Here is a 20128-nt window from a genome sequence, read left to right as displayed (position 1 = left end):
CATATACACCACTGTTTACTTTATGAATGCATTTACAAATTGTTTTTAAAATAATCTCAGCTATCAAATAAAGTAGCAAATGACACTACAGAAATATATGCAAGACAATCCAGACACAACTGAAGGTGAGAGGTCCTCAGGAGGATGGGCTCACAAACAGTCCAAATGTAAGCCCAGACTCAAAACTCCCAATACACTCAGAATTCAGAGCTTGCAACCTGATGATGTTTTGGGATGATTTCAAGCCATGGTTGCAAGGCCTATGTTGAGTGTAGGATGCCCACATAGTAACAATGTGGGCAAAATGCAAAAACATGAAAAAGGCCATTATGTGAAAAGAAAAAAAAAAAGGAATTTGATTCAAAGACAAAACATGATTTGCTCAAATGAAAACACTATAGAGCATGCAATTCATTCTATATTAACATGTGCTACAGCCAATGAATGCCAATACAAACTCATGCATTTACACTGAGCATTGCACAACATACAGGGACTGTGATACTAACCTCCCCTATAGCTCTCTTGTAACTCTACATTTGAGGTAAAACAACAGGGATTTGAAAAGAGTAGAAACATGAAGAGAAACAGCAATAGTGTGGAACACATAATGTGTAAAGGAAAGGTTATTTGAGGTAAAAACTGGTGCGTCACGCACAGTGTGAGACAGAACTGAGCATATGTACTGTAAGTTATTTTTATTATTTAGTTGTTGTTGTTTTTTTAACAATTGCTTATAACAGAGTAAAATTATGAATTGCATGCATCCCTTATTATTAAGAGATACCAGAGAGACAGACAATATAATGTCTGTTTGAAAGAACACTTACAGCAGGGCGCCCAGGACGGGAAGAGGTGCGAGACTCCCCTGGCTTATGGCGACTATCGTGGGAGAGAATGGGTGAATCCATTTTGGAGGAACCTGAAACAATGTTGCATGGTGTAGTTATGTTTCTGAAATCAGGCTTACTGCAAAGACAGTCTGCAGAGAAATAGCAGTGGGGAAGCAGGGACTCACTGAGGATGCGATGCCTCTCTAGAGAGCCAGTCTGGGGCAGATTGGATATGATGCTCATACTGTCTCCTCTCTCCCAGCGATCATTGCGGCTGAGATCTGGATTGCTGCCATGAAGATACAACAAGGATACAAATCACTTATCTCAAGTTGTCACTAAAATCTCCCACCATTTAATAGGCACTAATCAAACTGATTAGAAAGCCTTTAGCTGTTTTCAGTACCTGGCTCTTACTGGATGCCTTATGCCAGAGGTCAGGTTGGTGTTGAGAGCTGTGGCAATAGACGCTGTCCTCTGGGGAATCTGAAGACGGCAAAATCATTCTCTTACATTTACCAGTATTACCAGCAAAAAAAGTGTCTCAGAAAGTGACCAAAGATGTAAACCCTCATATAGCCCTTAATAAACATCAATTATTTCCTACAAGATTGCCTGTCATCGGATAGATGATTAGGGCTGCACACCTGATCTAGATCTTACCTTGGGTGGGAGTTCCACATCTGGCAGACGGATCCAGGGGCCTCGATCCTCTCTGATTTGGTGGGCCTGTGGTGCCGGGGTTTCAGAAGTGGGGTCTGAGTTTTGACGCACCAGCTCTCTAGAGTGGATGGGGCGGGGGGTGGGGGTGAGGGAGGGATCCTGGGTGGGGAATGCAGACATGGTCTTAGTGGGCTGGTCACAGAGGGACTGGGAGCGAGGGACAGGGGCAGCATAAGGCTTCAGAGGAACCAAGTGAGCCATCTGGAACTGCAGAGGACAGGAGCAGCAGCAGCAGCACGCCAGGATGGGAGAGCAGCCGAGCGGAAGAAACAGAGCACAAGACAGTCGGAGGAGGAGGCCGAAGAGGAGAAAAATGCAAGGTTGTGTTTGTATCCCAAGGTGATTTTTTTTAACATGTGGGAACCAAGTAATGGGTGGAAAGAGAAAGGAGGGAAAAGAAGAAAAAGAAGGTATAAACAAGGTGCCATAGACAACGAAGGGTAAAGCAGCTAAGAACCAAGGGGCAGAAAGGAATAAGCAGTTGTATCTTTAATTGTTTTTTCCAGGAGGTTTTAAATCAGCTGCACTTTAAACACCCACCTTGCCCTGTCCTCCTTGGGGTTCAACAGGCCTCTGCATCGGTGGAGTCTGAGCAGACTGGACCACTCCTGACTGACTGATTGAGTCAGAGCGTGACTGGATGGCAGTGTCGGAGACAGTGGTGCAGATTTTGGGTGAGCCCTGTCTGTTGAGCTTACTTCTCTCCTCCACCTGAAATATGGACAAAAGTGAAATGATTTACTCCATAGGCCAATGAGCAATGGTCTGACTGTGGTGTGTACAGTTGCAAATGTAAGTAACATTGCTACCTCACGAGCCCAAGTAGGTTTGTTGTTGGGCTCCAGGTTTTTGTTATAGTGGTAGAGCTGGGGTTTCTTTTCTTGCTGCTGTTGTTGCAGAGACACCAAGTAGGCATGCTCCTGCTGCAGCTGCCTCTGTAACCTCTCTGACTGACGCTGTTCTTCCAGCTGTTTGCGTTTATACTCCTGAGCAAAGAAACACACTGCAGTCAAGATGTTGCTTGCCTCAGACTAGACAAAATAGACAGGTCAGGAAGGTCATAACCGAACCAGTGCATCTGCAAAAAAAATGAAACTACAGGCAGAGGTTTGCATATTTAGCAAAGCACCACTGACGTCCACTACTGAGACGGTAAATGTTTGGGGCAGACTTAATCATCTCCGAGTTTGTACTCCTATTTTTAGTACAGCAGTAAATTACCAACCCACATCAAAAGGATATTGATCGTGTCTGTAGCTAAACCTTTCTGTGCTGTATATTAAATAGACGGTGTAAAAGTGAGTCAGTTGACATATTGGTTTTTCATTGTGAGTTGTAGGCACAGGTCTCCAGCCTTTGGCCACTGTGTTCTTAAGGAAACAAGAAATAAAAGAAAACTGAAGAGTTTCAACTGTGAGTCAATAAAATGCAGACTCAAATTCACACAGCTTCTTACAAAGCAGAGATTAGATTTCCATTCTAAAGCAGTAGATGCTACTTAACTATCTCAGTGTCCTACACAATTACATTTGGTAATTTAAACAATCTTCAGTACTAGAAATCAAAATTAACTTTCCCATAAAGTTAAATACTTGTTGTCACTTCTTCTTTCTTCATTTGTTCTTCTTCAATAGCTGCTTAAATTACAAATCACTATGGGCCACAAAGCACTAGATTTACAAGTCAGTTAAAAAACCCAGTTTGGAACCTGGTGAGGATGCCTCACTCAGGTGATTCCCTGTGTGGGAGGGGACTTCAGAGTAACCTGCGGGCATAATGGGGGGATTACAGCGTATCTCTCAGAAAATGCTGCGGTGGAAAAGGACATCTAGGCTGCTCTTCCTGGCCTGCTGCCGCCGTGACCTTAACACAGATATGCAGCTACTGTGCAACACTGACATATTAAATTTAGTTGATTCAATAAGTAGATTTGAGTAACTCTCAGGAATTATGTGAATGTGTAAGCTAGGAAGGATATGTGAATCTCAAATGCCACATGCGTACAGTAGCAAGGATTGGGTTCTCTCTCCCTGCAAAAAACAGGAACAAAGAGCTCAATCCAAATGACAGCAACTCCTACGCTCCACAGGAGATAGCTAAAACAAAGATGTCACGAGTGTGGTAATTCTTCCCTTCAATGTAAGCAAGATACACTGATACACTGAAAGCTGCCTCAAACTGCCCAAAAAATCTAGGTCAGTGTATGCCTTTTGAACATGTAACATTGAGGGAACTACATCCATACCCTGCAACATGTTGAGCACAACTACATCAAGGTACTGCACATGTAAACCTCAACCTGCTCATTTTTGTTACAGATACATGCAAAGATGTTAGAATCTGATTGTAAAAGTAGTCATCTGAGCTGCCTTTTAGTCAGCCTAAAGGGATTCACCGGAAGCACAAGTAGACATGTAACAATGCAGTGTTTGTTTTGACAAAAACAGAACAGGCCAGTTTGTTGTGAGGACACGTTTAGTATATTTCAGTGGTGATCAATAAATCTCTTTTATTTGGGACATGGAAACCTCTGCAGTCAAAACAAGAACTGTGTAAGAAGGTGAGGACTAGTTACCATAAGCAGTGCCTGCTCCTGAAGCAGCTGCTGCTGAAGGATTTCTAACTGCCGCTGCTCTTCCTCTAACTTATGTCTGATAAACTCCTGAGGACAGGTAAGAAGGCAGGAATGATGAGCATTAAGGTGGAGAAAGAGAAAACAAATGTGCACGGGGGAGGGGAAGAAGATAAGAGGCAGTAATGTAATGCGTAATGTCATTCAAGCAAACAACAGAAAGTATTTGTTGTACTGATAAACACAACAACTCAAACATCAAATTTTAATGACAAACATACACTGTCCCTGTTTAGAAGTTGTAAGACACAAATAAAAGTTAGCATTAAAACAAGCATCACTGTTTAATTACTAGATTAACAATAACAAGTATTATATTCTGATACCAACTATATAGCATTGTATATTTGGCACTATAAGGTGATAGTGCTATGATGCCAGACTCTTGTGTTACTGAGGGTAGACTGGAAACACAGCATAAGAGACGCAGAGAGCTCACCCACAGAAAACTCATCTCTGAATAAATACACTAATTTAGACTCTTGCTGCTATGGCAACCTACTCATGGAATTTCACCACCAGAGCAACTTGCACAGTGTTGCCGATGGACACACCCACACTTCACCCTGATTGGCTGATTACAGCCCCATGTCTCTTGTGGTTGGTTACCTGCTCCCTCTCAGCCAACCTTCTATCTTCCTCCCGTCTCATATCGTCAAGTCTCCGGTGGGGACCTTTTTCTTGCTGCCTCACCATCTCTCGCTCTTTTCTCTGTTGCTGGGAGAGAAGGGTGACAGGAGAAAGAGAAATGAGCATAGTGGCTATGTTTTCACAGGGGAATCTATAATGGATAGCCTGCTTATAAGCAAACCCTCCCTTGTTTTTTAGTGCAAAGAGCTGGGAAAAAAGAAATGAAGGGAGCGAGAGAGCAGGGTACAGAATAGAGGCCATGAGTCATTCTAACAAACACACATACACCTATTGCATCCTAATCATCTTCTGAGTGTGCTGCTTTGATTCAAACTCAAACTGACTACTGCTATTCAATTGTGACAGGGAGCAGTCTTTACCTGCTTCTTTAAAGGGACACTGAAACAACAAGATCTGCTTTTTGTGGTGAAAAGAGAACCTCCCACTTGGTAGTGACACAAAACATTTGCTTGTCCACTCAGTTGCTGTTGGCACTTTACTGTTGAACAGAAAAGCCAGATAAGATAGAGGAGGAGGTGGAGGTAGATTAGAGGAGAACAACCTTACTGCCGCAAATTACCTTGCAAATACTACACAATAGTATTTAGCAATTATATGTGCCTCAATCAAATCCCACATAACTCCTAATACACTTCACAGCTGCTGACACTTTGTCAGCAGCCCACCAGTGAGCTGGGTTATGTAGGTACATCTTTTGAAAATATTCTGCATAATCTTTACACAAATAATGTCTACAGGCATGTTTTAAAGCATTTCATAACCATAGCAATTAAATCACAGCATAAACACAAAGTCTTCATTTAATTCGTTTGTCCTGCCGCATCAGTGTTTACTTCTGTTGGTCAATGACAAATTACAACATAACACAAAAATTACAGGTATGTTTCTCAAGTTTCCTATATTTGTTTGATGTATGTGATTAAATGATTTATAAAATGACCATGATCAAGTGACTCCACCAGCTAATCAATAAACTAATTGCAAGTAATGGTTATTACCTACAGACTACCTGGAGAGATCTCCACAAGGCTTTTTTTCTGTGTTCCATGTTTTGTCTCTTCGATGACATTTGCCCACTCCTTATTTAAAATAGCTTCAAAGCGAGTTCAGAGAGGAGCAGAGATGACAACATGATACACATTCAGGGGCTGTGAAATATTAACTAAGTGTATATTAAGACTTCATGTCACCTGTGTTATTTACTGTTGATTATACTTGTGATATACCACTCGTGATCCAGATCTGGGATGGCCAATATGTAGTCATTATCATTTCTTTATGTCTAATTTGTATCTGTCATTTCTTGGATAAAGTTTACTACAGTTAGACATTAAATACTGTGAAAATAGTATCCACATACTAAAGTTATGCACTACATTGGTCAAATAACACATGCACCCTCCAGGGCTGGTTCTAAATGTTTTAATGTTTTCTGGCCTCATAGCAGGAAGATGGTGGTCTTAATGTGGAGGAAAGTCTGAAATCTTGAACCTTAAGGAAGAATCTACTTTTTCCCCAGTTCCCATGCATTTGCATTTTACAAACTTCATACTCCCAAGACACCTTCCTCTAGGCTACGAAAACATCTCACTCTAGGCACATATTTACAGAATTAATAATTCATATTTGTAAGGAGCAGGACTGTCTTTCACTTTAAATAATCTCATTCTATTCCCCACTGTTTCCCTATTTATTTAACTATGAATGTTAGTGAGCAAAATGTTGAAAACATGCTGTTGCCACAAAGGGTGACCTGAGCTTTTGTTCAGAACTTCCAATTAGTTATTTAGTCACGGAGGCTCTGAGTAAAGATAGTAAAAACCTGATGGATAGGTAAAGTTACTGTTGTGTTCTACATGTAGTGTATTGGCCTCATTCCCAAATCTTAATTCTAAGCTATACAAACAATGTTAACTATTGAATGTTCCTTTATTTATGTACTTGTGCTCATAGTGTACACATTCAGCATATTACATAACAAAAGTTTAGCAGGACCCACAATAGAAAGCAAATCATAAATGCTGTGCCCTTATGACAAAAGCAAGCAATGGCATACCAAACACTGGAGTGACGAATGGAGCCTTGATAAAAGGCAGATAAAAAGGCAACAGAAAGTAGTGTGCCTTAAAGGAAGAGCGGGCACATTACAAACAAGGAACCTAATCTTTTCCTTGCTTGATACAGTTTTGCTTTGGATTTAAAAACGTACAATATTTGTTTTGATAATGATAAGTCATGAGTTGGTTATGAAAATGTGGGGTAAAGGTAATATCTACCATTATTGTGAATGCGTTTTCATTCTCTAAGAAGTAGGGTGAGAATTTACATACGGGGTTTTTTTCATTTGAAGTTCAATCTCTGATACTCAACCACCCTAAAAACTATGTTCGTAAAGTACACCAAATTTTTGTAAACTGAGTATAAGTATTGCTCCATTCACAGATAGGGAACTTTCTGTTCCTTCTTTCCAGCGATACCCTTTTCATCACAGGCTCTGACTTAATGCAGCATTTTGTTGTACAAGATCTTAATATTACATATATATAATACTGTGATAATCCTGGACAATACTGGGATGTGAGGTGCCACATGCATAAAAAACAAAAAATGACAAGTCTTTGGAAGAGTTGTGTGGTGTAGCTGCGAAGACATAATTTCTAGGATAAATTTTACAGCTGCTGGCAGGCTTGTTTTGTAGCTTTGGAGAGAGCCAGGTTTTCTGCCCTTATGTTAAGCTAGGCTAGCTAATTGCATCCTTGCTCAATTTTTATATTTATCATACAAATATGAGAGTGATAGAATTCTAAGTTTCAGGAAGAAAACAAATGCACAAATTTCTCACAATGGCGAACTATTTCTTTAAAAAATATCAATCCCCTCGTTGACTATTACCTCTTCAAGTCTGCGGCGCTGTTCCTTCTGCTCCTCAATGCGTTTCTGTCGGTCATGCAACAGTTGCCTCTTATGTTCCTCAGGGTCCCGGCGTTGAGCAGCCAGTTGGGCCTGCTGCCTCTTGTGAGCCTCCGAGCGCTCTTTGTTCTCTTGCTGCAGACGCTGGAAGTCCCGCCTCAGGGTGGACTCACCGGGCACATTGAGGATTGAACTGATGACCAGAAATGAAGATATGAGGGAAAGGATTTTGGGGACTATCATTCGCAGAGAGAACACAAGTCAAGGATTTATACAGCTTAGAGATGATAAAGTGCAATTACCTTGACTCTCGGTCATCTCCACGATTTTCATCCTCTTCGTCACTACCACTGTATTCATACTCTGTCTCTTCTATAAGGAAATTAGAATAAAGAGAAGCCAGAACATTACATGAATGGATCAGTGGATGGCTATCCAAGAAGAGACCATGTTTGCTGTGTTACACCCACATTCTTTTTACATTCTATTTGCCTACCTTTCTCTCCCCTTTTCTTGCGTGTACGATCAATGTGGTCTTTGAGCTGAATTCGGACCTGGCGTTCAGTGGGCTGGTCCCTGATGAAAGAGTGCTTGAGCAGCTGTTCTGTAGATGGTCGGCTGGGATAGGTCTTCACGAGACAGCCCTCTATAAAGTCAATGAATTTCTTGGACCTGGGATGGAGGGGGAGGTTAGAGGATGATAAACTGGTGTGGGAGAGTGGGAGGGCAGGGAGACATGAAACAGCTGGGCTGTTATTGCCCAGAATCCTGATCCAACAATAATCATCATAAGTGATACAAGATCCATCTTTAGCCTCCAGCACGCCGACACAGAAAAAAATCACGACATTCAGTGATGTCCTTACAGATGATTGATTGAGAGGGGAGCTAGTACCTGTGATTAAATCAATCAACAGAGTCAACAGTCCATTAACAATCTGAGAAACTACTTTACCACCAGCTGTTACTTCTCATCACTCAATTTCTCTGAAACTGCGACCAAAATGTTAGCACAACCACATGTTCACCATGAAATACAATTCAGTGCACCAAAATAACCATGCAGTGAATACTAACTCTGTGCAGTCAATAATCTTCAAAGATGGTAACCGAGAGTTGTTGAGTTCATTGTATTGAAATGTTCATGTCACTGAGTCACACAGAACTGACTGACAACTTCTTTATCATTAGAATATTAAAACTTGTGGATAAAGCATTGTATTCTGAAAACTGTGAGACCACAAACTCTACTAAGTGGGTCCATTAATGAGTAGTAGGAAAAGTAATAGGAACAAAAAAACAGGGTGGGAGAAAGAACAAGACAAATTAGTTTAAAGGCCTTCAACTTCTTGTCTTGCTAACAATCACATTTGTCTCAATACTGGGACAAGGTACACGTAGTCTAACACTTTGAAATCTGAGTGAGAGACAGCTAAGCCAAATGTCCTTCCCAAGCCAGGGACAAATGCACCAAAAGTAACCTGAAACACAACAACATCTGCTTTGAGAAATCACAAATAAATTTTCCTGTAATTTTCCATCACTTCTTGTAAGATCAACATTCTTTCCATTCAGTGCTGTTCTCATTAAGTGTGTTTTATATGCACTTAACCTGGTTAAAGTTGCTCTGCAGTAACCTGGTTTCTAATACACCAAGTAAACAGAGTAAGTTCATTATTAAAGTGGATAGAAATATGCTCTCCTGCCACGGCCTGATTTTTCCCCACTTTGGTGCATTACATTATTTACATAACAAAGCAGAACTTATTTCAATACAACAGGATAATCTATAAATGCTTAACTGAAATTTACACTGTTCATAATGAAGCAGTCTTGCGCCATTTTATCTGATGCTCTACATAGAAATGTTTCCATGTAATTTGATAGGAAAAACACTAGAACATAATGTATCTACTACATAATCTACTGCACAGGACCAGACTGTGAGAATTACACATTATTCCACTGTTCCACCTTTGGAAACAAGTTAAGGTTTCAAAGCTTTTACGTATTTAACATGATGTGAAGCCTGTTAAGTATCTGAGATATGACGGTAAATAAGACTTAAGACTTATTTAGAATTTAAGAAGACACAACAGGGCAGTTGATAACTTACCATTTTTTGGATTTAAGTTTTGGAGGGGGATTCCTGGGAATCAGGAAGAGGGCTCTCATCGGATGCATGTCACACAAGGCTACAAAAATAAAGGAGATGATGAGAGTTGTTAGGTATTATTATTAAATCCTCCTACTCATGCTGAGAGCTTTGGCACAAAGAGGGAAAAAGGAACATCAGAATAAATTTTATGTTAGACAGACATCATATATTCCCACACATGCTAGTTTGTAAATAATACTAGCCACCATTACACATATTCTTTGTATCCTCAAACATGGTTACAGCTGCTGTTATCCAATCTTTCCTGGTGCCTCAGGCTTTGTTACACTGAATGTAAGAGCAAGGACTGTGAGTCATTGTGTTCCCAGCGTAGGTAGGTAGCTAAACCTGACTGGTTAGCTTTAGAGTTTCACAGTAAATAGGCTTTTGTAACGCAGGTTTTGGACATATGCAACGTGACTGAGACAGCCAAAGGCTAGAAGGAAATTTAATTTCAGCATTTCAAGGGCCACAATAAATCAGAGGGATCACAGTTATACTGATAATGTATACATATATGCTACATATAACATGCATGTTTAACATGTATTACACAATTATTATCTATTCAGTAGGCTTGCATTAAAATTTATTTTCATTTAAAGGAACGGATCACCCACTATAGAAAAGAAAGTTGCTTTTTTGCTTGGTTGGGGCATTAAAAAGGCTGTCGTACTATAAGGCCTGTCATAGTCCCTTGTTGTGGAAAACACTTCTGAGCCAAAGCAACAAGTCCAAACGAATTCTGTGTCAACAGCTCTTGCAGTGATATGGGGATCCGAAAAACGCTCTGCACAGACAGAATCGGGAGACTTGGAACTCACAAACAAAGTATCATTTGTCAAGGTTGTGTGAAGACTGGCTCCAGTTTAGACCAAAACACATCTAAAGGAGTGCTACTAAGGCCAAAGCATCACACAGGTGAAGTAAAGTATTTTAGGAGGTTAATATGTTCAGTAAAGGTAAATGTAAGCATATTGTGCAATGATTTCCAGTCTGAGGTTTTGTGTAACACACTGACAAACAAATATGTTGTAGCATATAGTGTAAGGCTAATGAATACATTACTGTAACTGGCACAACAATGCATCTCAATGAAACAGTGACATACATCGCACGTACATGCTGTTGCAACTGCAGCTAAGGATGGTTTTCATTATTGATTAATCAAAAAATCAACAGCAAGAAATCAAGTGACATCTTAAGGTATCCAAGCTCACTGTGGTTTCCTGAAGTTGCTTTTTTTTTTTTTTTTTTTAAATGAACAGTTTAGAAAAGCATAAAATATTATGATGATTTTAACAGAGAAATTAACTGATTAATTACTTCCATTACCGATCAACTTATCCATTAACTGACAGTGGTTTCAGCACTAAAAACAGAAAAGCTCATCTACGAGAACAGGAATATTGCAACTTGATTAGTGGAAAACATACTTCAGTAATGAGACTGATGGAGTACACACTGCATAATTTATAATGGTACATCACAGCTTGACAGTTGGCCTGTATGCCTTATGTCATTCACAACAGCAGCAACATGGTCTGTAAGCCCTATGTATGTGGTCTTCTGTTGTGAAAGGCTTTCAGAGCATTAAAAAATGTGTACCTGTGGTACAAATTTATTCTAAATAAGAAAACTAGCCTACACTTAAACTTTAACCTTAAAGATCCCCTCAAGACATGTTTAGAAAAATAAAAATACTCTCCTTGGGGTAATGATTTGTGTCTGATATGTTTGCCATTCTCAACAGTGAATATCAAACATCAAAGTGAAGTAACAAAAAGGAAAAACACAGCTGTCCCCAACTCAAAAATTACCATACCCACAGGCTGTAAAATTCAGGACACATTTTGCAACAATGCAGAGCTCATAAAATGGTGCTGCCCATACTATAAGGTTTTCTAATGCTACTTTAATGGCCAGTGTAGTACCAAGAAAGGAGGCAGCATAATTTAATTGTTGCTGTAGGCAAGGTTATGATAGTTGCATTATAACAACCTCAAAGTGTTCAAATATAACAGCACAATAAGTTACTCATCCTGAGCCACTGAATTTCTTTACCACAGCTGTGATTTATTCTACATTGTAGCTGCTACTTTTAAGTGAGACTCTCTTTGCTTCTTAGTCCAGTTTGACACCAAATCTCCAGGCAGACACATCTCCTCGCTAAGCAGACCAGAGCAATCAGCCTCCACAGGCCAACTGCCAGCTCACGACTACACTACCTTGATTACAGTGAGTCAACCGTCCATCTGAAGACGCAGACAACAAGGCCACATATCCAAGACAAGACTCATTCATGAGGTCTTTTAGAATGGGTGATGATGAGAAATTATCTGTTCCTGAGTACATAGAAATGGATGATTCAACAGAACAGGTAAAATAGTTGTGCAGTTGAGTGTATACACTTACGAGGAGCTCCCTCTGCCATCTCAATTGCTGTGATCCCCAAGGACCAGATATCACTCTAAAAAACACACAGGGGACCAGATTAGTGTCTATCTTTTAATATGCTCTCATAACACAGTGCTTACACACACACACACACACACACACAGTGCTGCTGTTACCCGATAGTCATAGGTGGAGTCGGGGTTCTCATCACAGGCAATGACCTCGGGTGCCATCCAGTAAGGTGTGCCGATGAAGGTGTTCCTACGCCCAACGGTCCTGTCCAACTGAGCACTCACCCCAAAATCAACTGATGTGGACAAAGGAATCAGAGGAGGAAAGGATGTGAGACAAGGGCTATAATATACAGTACCTGCTGTCCTTTTGCAATACACTGGCCAAAAATGTTTGAGTGTTCAACATACCAAGTTTGACCTCTGCATTCTCTGTTAGCAGCACGTTCTGGCCCTTGATGTCTCGGTGGATGACTTTATGGGCGTGGAGGTGAGAAAGGCCCTGGACACAGGCAAAGAAGTCAAAGCTGGTCAATAAGGAGTGACCTCTGCAACAGACTTGTTTTGACAGGTGCAGCTGCAATTTCTCACCCTTAGGATTTCTCTGCAGATGTAAGCAATCCAGTCCTCCTTTAGGGAGCTGCCCTTAGTGTTTTTAACCAGGTCGGTCACTGATCCTGCCCCACAAAACTCCATCACTAGCTGCATAGAGACAAGCACAAACTTAGTGAGCACATTTGATGAGGCAAACTGCTATGAAATCATCAGGCCAGGTACAAGGGTAGACAGACCCAAAGCTGGTCATCGTGTCCTGGTGGACTCTTCTTGACAAAGGCACCGTAGTACGTGGCTATGTTGCGGTGGTGGCTGTATTTCTTCAGCATGTTGATTTCTGCTTTGATCTCCTCCTCTTCCTCCTCCGTAACATCCATCACCTTGATGGCAGCCAGCTGGCCTGTCTTCACGTGACGGCCCTGATTTTGATCATTATTTGGTCAGTAAAGTTTCATATGAACCTGGGGCTCATGTTTCTGAAACTCTTTGAATTTTATATATGTGTGTGCGTGTGTGTATATATATATGTATACACACACGCACACACATATATAGCTAATTTGCTTCAACACATTATCGTTTATTTTACATTTTCTTCTACTGGCATCTCTTATCTCTTATCTTTCTTCCACAACCACTTCAGACTGACAGCTGAAAATTTTACTGACATGGCAGCTAAATCTGAATCTGAGAAAAAAAAATGCACAGAACATTTAATAAAGAGCAGGCACTGGAGTGGTCTTTGTATCAACACTCCAGACTGCTCCATTTTACATTCAACACAGAAGTGTTGAATGCTTCAATCTCCAATTCAAGTCCTACATTATTTAGATGTGATATAGGTGTCATGTCTAACCTTGTACACCTGCCCATATGTCCCATTGCCAACGACCTCGACCAGCTCAAAGATTCCTGCTGGATCCTATGGGAAACACAAGCAGATTCATAAGTCATACAACAAGCAGGCAGCAGAGTCAGATACACCTGGACATTCATATTTTCTGCCTTGTTGCACCAAATTGGCTAAACATTTTAAAGATACAAAATGCTCCATGTAAAAATATAAGCACTTCAATAAAATAAACTGCAGTTCATTTTGCTTTTCTCCAAATTTCAGGAAAGACAAAATGACAAAGACTTCACTCAAAGCACACCATATTTATTTTTGTTTTTAAGTGGGTGAAGGTTGCTTTGTTCTTCTTTGAATCCTCCACATTTACACTTCAATGCCGACCCAAAGTGGAGGTTGTATTTCATGTTGTTACGCTCATGTTTCTTCAGTTAAGAGTCACCCATAAATACAAAAACCCTACTAAACTGCACCTGTTCTGGGAACTGCTGCAATCTGGCTTCAGTTATGTTGGAACAATGGCTGAATTAAAACAATTGTACATTAAAAAAAAAAAAAAAAACCCTGGTGAGGCTCTGCTGTGGACACAAAATAAAGCCAGGCCATAATTCATTCATTCATTCATTCAAGTGTCAGTAGCATTTAGAAATATTTTCCTGTGCAACACAAGCAGTGTACCACTATCTAAGTGAGCACAGCTGCAAACTTCTTACATGAATAAAAAAGCACACAGGCCTCTGTAAAACAGAAGTCATATGTAAAAACAAGAAAAGGCAAACCAGATGGTTTCTACAGTGTAAACTAAAGCCAACGTAAACCTAATATAACAATTCCATATTTCCATACAAATCATCTAAATGCAATCTTCCCATGCCACCCACTCACACACTCACCGCCCACCCACAAGACTTTACATGGAGGAAAACAGACAAGCACATATACTAAATATTGATACTGGATTAGATGCACAAAGATGGATTCTGACAACATGGACATGACATGTGCTGTTTCCCTGATTTGTTCATTTTAAGTTTCAATGCAGTGAACATTTATTTCACTGACACTAATAATGAGTAGGTTGCTTTGACTTAATTATGCAACCCCCTCCCCCCCAAGAGACAAGGGAAAATGACAAGCAGTTCCACTTTCATGCAATTTCAATATGGCTTTAAGAAGATGTGTGGGTGGTGGGACTGCTGCTTTGGGTTTAGAATGTACAGCATGACCTATCCTGCTTTCATCTGTTTCCAATGATGGGTTTTCTGCCTTCAACATGGAGGGGAAACATTCCTCTGAGAGAGGAAACATCCATGAGAAAAATAACATGTATACTTATGAAAGATTTGTCAGTAAAACCAGGAAACAGTCACATATTTGATTCAAATGCTCATACTACCCAGATTGAGAAGCATCTTATGTATGAGGACACAAAAGAGGTGGAAACGTGACGTAAAGCAGGACGCAGGAGAATGAAGGCATGGTATGGGAGAAAATAATGTAATGATAGAGTGGGCGGCAAGGCAGAGGCGGTAGCTTCACCCACGTCCAGTGCCGAGAGTGGGATGAGAGGAATGAAGTGATAGAAGGGGAAGGGTACAGTTATGTTCGAGGAGTAGCACCAGCAGCACAAACAGACAAACAAATTGTCAGCGATGATTGCAAAAAAGACAAGGAAGCAGTAAAGCTACAGGGTAACTAGAGGAACAATCTACAGTAAGCCTGCTTAAATCATAAAAATTGCAGCTCTAATACTTCTTGGGGATATCATGCTGCCATGTTTATGTTTAAACTCAACATACTGGTGAACCTCAGGGAACAATGCAATGAATTTTCCTAAATGTAAAGCTGCGCCCAGCCTCTTGTCGAGAGAACAACCTCATTTCAGGAGTGTATGAACTCCAAAAGACACTGGTTATGGTCCATGGGGAAGTTGACCACACATTTCCTGCCGGGTTGTCAGCTTAGCTGACAGAGGAAGTCTTTAAAAAACGCCTGTGCTATCTCTGGTTACACAGCTGCAACAATGGTCAAAATCACAACCCAAGTGACTCAAACTCATTTACATTCTCAAAAAATCATTAAAGAACATCTTTCTAGTTGACTTTAAGTGTTATTAAATTGCTTCATAAATACTTGCAGAGTGCTGCATGCTGCAGTACAATGCAGAGTCTTTAGAATAACAATAAAGCTTAATGTTGGAGGGAATGTCTTTTACAAATTCAAAAAACCTAGTCCCAACAGCATCTCAGTTTCTTAGCAAACACATATAATTAACATATCACTGTTTGGGATGAACAGTATTTACATTTTTCAATTGATCAAGACTACCACTTGGATTATGACACCCATATGAGCCCGGTGTCACTTGGTAAACACTTTTCAAAAGGGCTACATTAAATTCATCCAAAATTGCATCATCAAATGTTATAGAATATCCACAAACATCTGGATTTTAACAGTTGTTATTTTAACGAATTGTTTTTGTCTTTTACTGGTGTTTACAATCAAGCTTTGTGAAATGCAAACCAATCTTAGTCAGAGCTTTTCTTAATATTACAGCATTCATGTTTTCCTCACACATAAGGTTATTTATGCCAAACACAGTAAGCATGGACTGTTTCTCTGCAGCAAAAATAAAATCACAAGACTAAATTTCTCATGAGTTTCATTTCCAGAGGGTTGGTATTCCTTACTAATCACCATCCAATCTTCTCATGACACTCAAAGTTCCCATTTTAAGTCGTTTTTAAATCAACAACAAAACAGGTGAAATTCAGCAGATATTTTGGTTGTATGACCTTGTCAGATTTTGTTGTCTTAGTTCTAAAAGTGTAACTTATTATCCTACCTGTAATCAACACAATTGCACAGGTGGTTTTATTTCATCCAGTGCTATTGGCAGTGGAGCCAATGTATTCAGCAACATATTTCTTGAAAAATACTTTGATTGAGCCACTTAAAGTTTCCCTGTAGAGTGCTCTGGTGCTGTCTTTCTATGAGTACATGCCCCTTTTGTCTATCTCGTGCAGGCACAAGGACCCACATGCATACGCCTACCCAACTGTTCTTATGGGCACTGTGAAATACTGACTGGTAATGATATAGACAATTCCTGTATTCAATGAAGTGATTGTATGTCCATTCAAAATTATAAAATTAACTCCAGTTGTGTAGGCAATCTTCTCATACTTTACATATATTTGTTGTAAACAACCTAGTCATAACTATGTGCTGGGATTTTGGAAAATGAGATGAGATTCTCGGGTGAGGCACTAAATTAGGGAAAGAGCTGATGCTGGAACAAACAGGCAAGGATTTGGATAAACTACCCATGATCCCCTGTTAAGCCCCATAAACCTGTGAAAGCTACACCAAAGTGCTGGAGAGTTTCCCGATATTTTCAGAGGGCACAGGGATCCTCTTAAATTGGCTTTGTCTCTTGAATATTTTTTGGAATACCTTGTATTTTGATATGTCTTTTTACTTTTTCTGCATTTCCAATTTAAATCAAGACAGAGATTAAACAGGCCACCTGGTATGAAAGTGAAAATTATGGTTATGTTTAAAACCTGTACCTTAGTGGGGGAGATGGTGCTCTAATCTATTTTTCCAACAAAGCAAGTGACTGAATGCATAAAATAATTCTTTATAATGCTAATAAAATTCTGTCTTAAGGGGATTTACTGCTGCAAAAAATCATATAATTTGATCCATTGTGATGGGGTGATACAGCAAAAGCACATATGAGAGCTGTGGTATTAATTCAGAAACTGTACCCCTGAAAAGAGTATTTTTTATCAACTGGGAATACTGGTTGGCAGGTGTGTTTTTTCCATTTGACTTCATTTCTTGCTGGGAGGGTGGTTTTTAAAAAAGCCGGAAGATTTTAGACTCAGGCCTTCAAAGTGGAAAACTGAAAGCAACAGGGAAGTGAGTCCAGGACTTTATTGTTTTATCCCTGACAAAGTCTGATATTTTGTATTTTACAAATGTTAAGTGTAAGAATGTTGTCAGTGATCCAAAACAAACTAAACCAAAAATACCAGATCCAAAATTCATGAGGTCAGGGTTAGAGGATTTGCCATTCAACTGCTTATCACTGTCAGGTCCCGATATTAAAAATCTCAGAGTTTATAATTTTTAGTTGAAAATATAAAAATCTTTAAATGGTAAACTGTTCATCGTGGCTGCTAATAAAGAAAAACTACATAACAATCACCGAGTCTGCTGATGTCTGCTACAGCTCAGGAGACAGGAGCAGCCATGATCCTCATGTTTTTTGATTTTACTAGTCAGGGCTTGAGATTTTAGTTTTTTGTTAAGTGGAGAAATCCAAATATATCTGTGATTGGAATCTGTGATAGTAAAACAGCGCAGCAGTTTAGCAACACCAGGCCAAATGATGTTTATCCCATCTCAACTTTGTTGCGTGGGTGTTAAATGGTCGTGCTTGTGGCAGATGCAAAACTGGCACCTCAGTTCATATGACATAACATCTAATAAGTCCGTCTGCCATAATGTTACATGAATACAGTGCAGCACACTTCTCTTGCAATAACAATACTCACCCTCAGAGCTGCGAGGTCTATGTCATCCAGGCTTCGTGTGGGGGCGTTTTCAGACATAGCTGGCGAAACTTATAACGTTAGCTAACAAGTTAGCCAGTTATTGGACAAGAAGTACTGGAGGAAAATTTAAGTGGCTGCTTAAACAAGCCTGAAAGGGATTATCTTTCAAGAGAAAATATAGCAAAAGGGCTGCTCGTTATGCTGAAACTGTTGCGGAACAACACGGTAGCTCTTAGATTAGCAAACACATCGCAGATAGAGCTGCCACAGACGCACCCAGCTGGCTAGCTCACGTCAACTCTGGCCGAGAGCTATAATGTTATCCGCAGTTGTTTTACAGAAATGCCGGTTGCAATATCCGACCAAAACAATCCAACTTAAATAAGAGATTTTAACAAACTGTTAACGTCACCGTTAGCCGGCCATCGGTGCCGTTCTAATAACTGGCAGGTTTTCAATGCAATGCACCTCCACTGTTGTTGAACACCTTGCTGCGTTCATTTTGACGAGACGCCGCGTCTTTGCTGCTGTACAACATCCAAGCTAATGTTGTATTTAATAAAATCATGAGTGTCGCGGGAAAAAAAAACTATCAGATCGGTCTGGTGTGTCACTGAAACATTCCTTGCTGTGGTGATTAAGTATAAAATAACATTCACGGCTCAGCAACGCGATGGTTGTTTTTAAGGAGAACGCAACGTCTGATGTGATGGCGTCCGGGTCCGTCCGCACCGTTCCGTACCAGAACCGACTGTCAGGCTGTCATTATTAGCCTTAAAAAGATGTCCTCCCGGGATATTACTATGGGATACGTGCGGAAAATGAAAAAGAATGGCCTCGTTTGAAAAACGATTCTTTGCGACTGCAGTTGTCAAACTTGTTAACACGACTTAAATATTCCTCAATTTCAGCCGGAGCGCACGGTAATCCAAACACCGAGTCAGGTGCGCACGATCAATCTAACATTAACTGGCTAGCTAACGTAGCTAAGCTAGCAGACTAAACTGTCGTTTTCCAGAATAAACTTTCCTTCTTCATCCATTTTCTGTGTTGACAGTCGCGCCTAGCACTGCCAACCTTCCGGGGAAAACACAGGCAGACAGACGGGCACTATGTTCTCGCCAGCCACCGTAATACTTGTCAGCTGGGGCCCTCGACTCTTTCCAGTTAAGCGTCGCTTTCTTTCCTCGGCGTCCAGATTTTATGAACTTGTAGTTATAGTCCAGTACTGCAAGATACGATGCAGTTTCAAACTGCAGCTAACAGCCAAACTTGTTATTTCGCCATGTTTTGCTTCCCAAGTCCTCCCTCCCACTCCCAGCCTTGTTGTAATCTTGCGGGGTGGTACAGACGATTGGCTGCACAAAGCACTCCTCAAGTGTTTTCTGCTCTTCGATGGCTACGGTGCTTCATCAGGGACAAATTACCTGAAAAATTACAGTGGACCTCAACCTACGCAGCTGCTTCTGTCTGAGCTGAGCGGCACGGCTGAGGTCATCCACTGGCATACCTGTCCTGCACTGAGCGTCTTGGTCACCGCACACACCCAGTAATTTACTTAAACTGAAGTTAAATTCTGGGTTTCGAAGGAACACACTGTGGTATAACATTCATCTTTTTGTAGTTGGTAAGCTACTTAAGTCACCTCATCTCACGTTAGAGTTTTCTCTTCCTAACAGCTTCATGACTGTTAATATTATTTCTCCATTAAGGCAGGTCTACCTTATCTCCAGCAGATCATAATGCTTCTTAATAATGCATGATTCACTTTCAAAGCTGTTCACCAAGAGTTCAAGAGAACAGTCGCGTTTATCATTTAAAACAATACCTGATGATTGCA

General features: G+C 40.4%; 1 protein-coding gene across 3 annotated transcripts in view; it reads right to left on the bottom strand.

Moving 5' to 3' along the window:
* Positions 1-19739, bottom strand: part of mink1 (misshapen-like kinase 1) — a 30390-nt gene extending 10651 nt beyond the window's left edge. Inside the window, exons 1-20 of one of the 3 annotated variants that reach the window (XM_018691346.2) lie at positions 18289-19739; positions 13727-13792; positions 13107-13289; positions 12907-13017; positions 12727-12817; positions 12481-12611; positions 12323-12377; positions 9866-9944; positions 8246-8421; positions 8052-8121; positions 7732-7942; positions 4798-4905; positions 4132-4218; positions 2366-2542; positions 2097-2267; positions 1497-1763; positions 1240-1319; positions 1019-1122; positions 831-922; positions 510-533 (exon numbers count right to left, since the gene is read on the bottom strand). In XM_018691346.2, coding sequence (XP_018546862.1) covers positions 510-533; positions 831-922; positions 1019-1122; positions 1240-1319; positions 1497-1763; positions 2097-2267; positions 2366-2542; positions 4132-4218; positions 4798-4905; positions 7732-7942; positions 8052-8121; positions 8246-8421; positions 9866-9944; positions 12323-12377; positions 12481-12611; positions 12727-12817; positions 12907-13017; positions 13107-13289; positions 13727-13792; positions 18289-18345 — 2340 coding nt within the window. In that variant the 5' untranslated portion in view covers positions 18346-19739. The remainder of the gene's footprint in view (positions 1-509; positions 534-830; positions 923-1018; positions 1123-1239; positions 1320-1496; positions 1764-2096; positions 2268-2365; positions 2543-4131; positions 4219-4797; positions 4906-7731; positions 7943-8051; positions 8122-8245; positions 8422-9865; positions 9945-12322; positions 12378-12480; positions 12612-12726; positions 12818-12906; positions 13018-13106; positions 13290-13726; positions 13793-18288) is intronic. The other 2 variants (XM_018691350.2, XM_018691349.2) reach the window with 2 other exon arrangements.
* Positions 19740-20128: the final 389 nt, after the last annotated feature.

Source organism: Lates calcarifer, linkage group LG20 (assembly GCF_001640805.2).
Source record: "Lates calcarifer isolate ASB-BC8 linkage group LG20, TLL_Latcal_v3, whole genome shotgun sequence".
Lineage (NCBI taxonomy): Eukaryota > Metazoa > Chordata > Actinopteri > Centropomidae > Lates > Lates calcarifer.
Note: the sequence above shows the minus strand (reverse complement) of the source record. Positions and strands in the feature narration are given on the sequence as shown.